The following is a 6,063-nucleotide window of genomic DNA, read 5'->3' as shown; positions in this document are numbered from 1 at the left end:
CTGTTTCGAATGTCGACCTGAGATTGCAGCTCTTTATCTGCACCATGAAAACATGTCGCATTATCCGTATAGAATACGGCGGGAGATCCTCGAGGTGCAACGAATCGCCTAACCGCCATAATGCAAGATTCTGTCGATAAAGTGTGCACTACTTCTAAGTGTACGGCTCGAATGGTGAGGCAGGTGAAGAGAGCCACCCAACGTTTGACCTGATTCCTACCAACTCTTACAAACACTGGACCAAAATAATCCAACCCAACAAATGTAAAAGGTCTGACAAATGCGCTTACTCGAGCATCTGGAAATGATGCCATGAGTGGAGACTTCGGTTTGGTCTTCATAACGTGGCACCAGACGCAGCTCGCCATAACCTTCTTCACCAATGTCCGTAGTTTGGAGATTTCGAAACGCTGGTGCATCTCGTTCACAATAGATTCCTTATTACCATGACGGAAGCGACGATGATACCAGTCAGTTATCAGGAAGGTTATACGATGTTGTCTTGGCAGAATAGCTGGATATTTTGCTTCGTATGACGCAAACTGTGTAGCACTAATACGACCACGCATTCTTAGCACTCCACGATCGTCTATAAACGGCCAAGCTCGATATATAGAACTTGATTTAGCGACTATGCAGTGTACATCATGGGGTGACCCTTGGGTCTCCTTCAGCGATTTCATTTCTTCAAAAAAGTCATCTGACTGCGCTATTTTCCATAGCGCTTCTTCTGCTCCTTTAATTTCCTCTCGGGTCAGTACTCCCGATTCAGAAGGTGAATTGCATTTTTTTATGTAGAAGATTGTTGATAAAGCGTAATACATATCCCATCGTACGAAGTAATCTTGTCCACTGACTGAATCGAGTGATGTCGACTCCTTTTCCCAGTGAGTATGAACCGACCGTAATTCTTCTTCGGTGGTTGACACAGACTTTTCTTTTGGCCACTGTTCTTCAGTTAACCGCAGAAAGTTGGGTCCTAGGAACCATCGGCCGTCAGATTTGATTTCTGATCCATTTTCCCACTTCGTTGCGGCGTCTGCTGCATTCAGTTTGGAAGGCACCCATTTCCATTCGTTTGGTTCACTGAAACTCAGTATTTCACCGATTTGGAAACTTACAAATTTGTTGTAACGACGATGGTCAGAACGAATCCAGGCCAGAACGGTGCTGGAGTCACTCCAGAACACTTTTCGTGAAATGGGCAGAGTGTGATAATTTTTTATAGATTCCAGCAGGCGAGTGCCCAGAACGGCCGCTTTCAATTCCAGGCGGGTATCGAGAGTGGCTTTATGGGGGCTACCTTGGTCTTTGCGCTTATAAGCGCAACGATAATGTTATTTTCCGTTACCAGGCGGAAATATGCTACGCAAGAATACGCCAGTTGATTGGCATCTACAAAGATGTGTACTTCCAACTCTTGCAAGTTATTTGAAAACGGAATTGGAAAGTAACACCGAGGAATTCTCAATAACTCAAGTTGCGGAAAAAGACCAGTCCACCACTGCCACAGTTTTTGCAGTATGTTCGAGATAGGTTCATCCCAGCCTAACCCCTAGAGCCACGTATTTTGAATGAGTATTTTCCCAGAATTCCCAAGGGATCAAACAAACTCATTACTACTTTGAGAACTTCTCGTTTTGTAGGAACGTGATCCTTAGCGAGAATCGGTAAAAGATCCTTCCGCATAGTGAATGTGTAAGCAAATTCATCGGTCTTGGGGAACCAAATCATTCCTAGGACGGATTGGGATGATTCGCCTCTAATTAAATCAAGTTCTTTCTCAACACCATTTTCCAATTCGCCTACGCCACGCAAGACTTCTGATTTGTTTGGCAGAAAATTCCGCATTTCAAACCCACCCATAGCATGTACCTGCTTGACTTCGTTGACCACTGCTATCGCCTCCTTAGTTGATAAGAAACTAGCCAGATAATCGTCCACATAGTGGTTCAATGTGATGGCCGCAGCAGCCCGAGGAAATTGTCCAGCAGCCTCCGATGCGTTAAGGTTCTTCACATATTGTGCCGACGCAGGTGAACAGGTGGACCCAAAAGTGGCTACGTCCATAACGTATACAGTTGGAGTGCTACGCCACAGGAAACGTTGAGATTGGATTTTTATTTGGTGGAACATCTCTCGGATGTCTCCACACACCGCAACGGGAAATTGACGAAACTGACTTAGGACTTGTGGAAGTGGAGTCAATAGGTCAGGACCTTTCAACAGAAGAGAGTTAAAACAGACTCCATCGGTTTTGGCAGCAGCGTCCCAGATTAATCTGATCTTGTGTGGTTTCTTTGGATTAGAAACGACAACCAATGGAAGGTACCACACTCGGTTTTGTTTCGTTAAAGTTAGTTCTTTGCTAGTAGCCTTATGAGCGTAGCCTTTCACTTCGTAGTCTGCTATCATGGCGTGAATCCGTTGCTTTAAAAGTGGAGCTTTCTCCAACTTCCTCTCAAGTGAGACCAACCGACGATACGCCATCGAATAGCTGTTTGGAATCACAGGATCATCAGTTCTTCACAATAACCCAGTTTCAAATCCGGTCGCAATACGCTTGGTGGTTTCCTCCAAGATTTTTCTGCCTCGCTTGTCATCCTCCGATTCTAGTTTTTCTAGTAAAATTGTTCCAGTAACATTATCTAGAGTAAAAAAACCCGAAGCTGCTCATTTTGTTCCCTATCAGGATCGGAAACAACACTAACGTGGAAGTTGAGGATCGATGCTTGCCCAGGATGACTAGGAGAGCCGCCGTATATGCTCCATCCTAGTCGACATTTAGCCGCAATTGGATCATTTCGATTTCCTTGACGTATTTTCAAAGAAACCCTTAAGGCAAGATTGTCGAGCCCAATAAGCAATTTTGGTTGTATTAGTTCGTAGTCTTCTAATGGCAGCCCACGCAGGTGAGGAAATCGTTGGGAGAGCTCACGATATCTAACTGTTTGTGAAGGTAAACGTAGATGCGTCGGTTACGCGCGTGCAGTATTTCTCGACGACTGGTGTTACTATTACCGGATATTTCCAGTGATACACGATGAGAATTTCGTTCTTCCCGTTTTACATTTCCCGTCCACTGCAATGTTAGTGGTTCCGGCGTCCCGAATACTCCCAAATGCTCGGCAATTGATTGTTCTAGTAAAGTGAGTGACGAACCTTCGTCGATGAATGCAAAAATCGCTTTGGTTCGTCCGACAACCGGGATCATTCTCAATATGGAATGCGGTGGTGTACTCAGAGAAAGGTGACTTGCTGATACATTGATCGATGTTATCGTTGTGCTATGAAGAAGGGTATGATGCTTTTGTCTACATCCATCCATACTACAACCTTGCCAAGACCTGCATGGCCATTTACCGTGGTTATTGAGACACGTCCTACACAAGTTTTTCTGTTGAACTATCTTCCACCTTTGATCACAATTCAGAGCCACGAATTGATCACAATCAGGTAGCCGGTGACCTTCATGACCACATTAAGGACACGTTTTAACACGTTTTCGGTTTATTGTCGTCGAGGAAGCTTCGTCGGCTGGAACAACTTGCTCCGTGGAGTGGGTATGGACAACACCTTTTTCCCGTTTTCTTTTTTCATTCCAGTCTTGCTTATCGACCCATGGTAAGTCGAAATTGACTGCGCTAGCAGCTTCGATTATTCCAGTCATAAACTGGCCAAACATCGCAAGTGTAGCATTTTGATAATTGCCTTTATATACGCCTCAATTAAGTTTTAAGTGATCAGGAAGTTTATCGACTAGCTGTTGCATTAAAATTGGGTTGGAAAGGTGCTCCTTCTGGTTTGCTCCCGCTAGATGATCTACAAGAATCTGGACAGTCAATCCGAATTGTACCAATGTCTCCAAACGTCCCGGCTTGGGGGCGGGCGATTGTTGCACTTTTTCCAATAGTACTCGTATCAACAGTTCAGGTCGACCATATAGTGTACGTAGGGTCTGTATAACGTGTGGTACGCTCGTAGGTAAAAGCAAACGACTTCTCACCGATTCCAGGGCGTGTCCTTTTAGGCACCGCTGTAGACGGTTTAAATTTTCCGCGTTGGAGAATCCACATGGCAAAGTCGATTGTTCAAAACTTGCAATGAACACCGGCCATTCTTCGGGGTTTCGTGGTATCGTTGCGCATAGTGTTTTCCATTGATCTTCTAGCGTCGTGGTGGACATTCAACCAAGATGAAACCTTCTCTCTAGAGTCAGCAATGCTACTCTTGCACTGGACGTTACACTTGATTGTGACACCGATTGAGAAACTTTCTTTCCACGCTTAAACCCGCTCATGGATTTCTTGGACATATGGGCGGATTTATTATCCGACGTAGAAGGTTTCAGGTGCTTCAGCGATTCTGTTACTGTTGTTTACGCCTTGCACACTTTACAGGTATACGGACGATTTCGCACCGTGTCATCTACTCCTGCGCAAGAAAAATGTTCCCATTCGTGGCACACATCACAGCATACCATTTCTGTATCCGCGTTGTCGGAACGATTACATCCTTTGCAGTTGTATTCTGGAGTGCCTAGATGTCTTTCCATCCTTGCTACCCACGTACAAAATTCAAAAGAATTTTTGTTGGGTTAGATTGCACCAAGTCAAAAAAAGAGAACACGATCTGGTTGTGGTTGACTTTTTGCTGCAAAGCATTTTATTAGAATTTTTATGGGATTTAATTCTATTCCTCACTTACAATTTTAGTGAAGCTATTACAGAGGAAAGATCCTATCAGGACGACCAGTTAGGTTTAATTTTTATCCACTCTAGAACTATTTAAATAGGCTTTATATATTATTTTTAAGTTCAATGTTGAATTCAATTCGACTCACGTAATTCAGGAATTTTATAAAATTATGATTTCACTTTAAATATATAGATAATAGGGAACTTTTCATATAATTCTTCTTTTGATCAGCAATTTTATCCTTTTCAATTGTTTTCTGTTGTGTGTCTTCAGTTTGACGTTTTGTTTTCCAATTCAGCTTTGGTTTTTGTGGCCCGCCGAAAAGTGCGTTGCGGAATCGGATCATCGCTGCTGGATAAATGGCTACTACTGTGTAATTTACAATTTATAGAAACATAAACATATGTACATGTACACGATTAAACCCCGGCTCTGCTACAGCAAAAATGCTAATGAGCCTAATCTTAAAAAAATCTATGGATGGTTAGTTTGCATCTTTCCCCAGGCTTCAAGGTTTTGAAGTCTGTGTTAGAGGAAACATTCCAATTTGCAAAAACGCAAACGAGTACGAAAGTTCCCACTGCTTGCATCTAAATTTCTATGCCGATTTCCACAGGCTCCATGGATTTGAAGTCTGTGTTAGAGAAACATTCCGATTTCCAGAAACGCAAGCGAGTACAATAGCACCCGCAGCTTGCATCCAATTTGCTATGCCGATTTCCACAGGCTCCATGGTTTTGAAGTCTGTGTTAGGGAAACATCCATCCATTCCAGCAATCGAACCTCAATCGTTGCGCAATCGTAACTGAGTGGATTTCCGAGCGGCACTCGCTTATATACCGATTGGTGTGATTTCAATAGCCTGTTTTGAAAGCAATTTTAGGATTATTGAAACAAGTTTTTGGATCAAAAAGTAACAAGCATATAACACGTAGACATTTTATCTTTCGAATTAAGTGTTTATCATACCATTTCGTTCAGTTGTTTAGGATAAACTGACCAGACGTCCCGCATTTCAACAAAATGTCCCGCGTAAGATTCCGTCCCGCGAAACGTCCCGCGTTTGGCAAAAGAAACGAAAATGTCCCGCGATATCAACATATTTCAATATCACAATTTTATCATGTTGATTTTCTTATATGGATGAACCTCAAAAAAAAGACGGGTGGGTAATGTCGGGGACATAACCGGAGTGACGTAGGACTATACAAAGGGGACAGATTTTGTTAAATATATATTTTAAATATATTGTTTTATTTTCTTCTCCTACGTGAATACCTACCTATCTACCTGAAAAATGGATTAGTTTACTGTTTACTCTTTATAAACATGTTGGTGGTTCTGAAAAGAACCTTTGGCGTTGTG

General features: G+C 42.8%; 1 protein-coding gene across 1 annotated transcript; it reads right to left on the bottom strand.

Moving 5' to 3' along the window:
* Positions 1-286: 286 nt before the first annotated feature.
* LOC129773105 (uncharacterized) lies at positions 287-2,415 on the bottom strand. The gene is made up of 3 exons (XM_055776659.1): positions 1,614-2,415; positions 372-1,189; positions 287-298 (listed from the first exon to the last, which is right to left on the bottom strand). Exons 1-3 carry the CDS (start codon positions 2,413-2,415, stop codon positions 287-289), a joined length of 1,632 nt encoding a protein of 543 aa, XP_055632634.1.
* Positions 2,416-6,063: the final 3,648 nt, after the last annotated feature.

The sequence above is a fragment of the Toxorhynchites rutilus genome, chromosome 3 (assembly GCF_029784135.1).
Source record: "Toxorhynchites rutilus septentrionalis strain SRP chromosome 3, ASM2978413v1, whole genome shotgun sequence".
NCBI classification, from domain to species: domain Eukaryota; kingdom Metazoa; phylum Arthropoda; class Insecta; order Diptera; family Culicidae; genus Toxorhynchites; species Toxorhynchites rutilus.
This window is presented reverse-complemented; position numbering and strand designations above follow the sequence as displayed.

Bases quoted from the DNA above. Each gene is read 5' to 3' on its own strand.
- LOC129773105 (XM_055776659.1), bottom strand. From the start codon at position 2,415: ATGATAGCAGACTACGAAGTGAAAGGCTACGCTCATAAGGCTACTAGC. The intron at 1,190-1,613 runs GTTTGTTTGATC...TTTCACGAAAAG, and splicing joins AGTTCTCAAAGTAGTAATGA to TGTTCTGGAGTGACTCCAGC.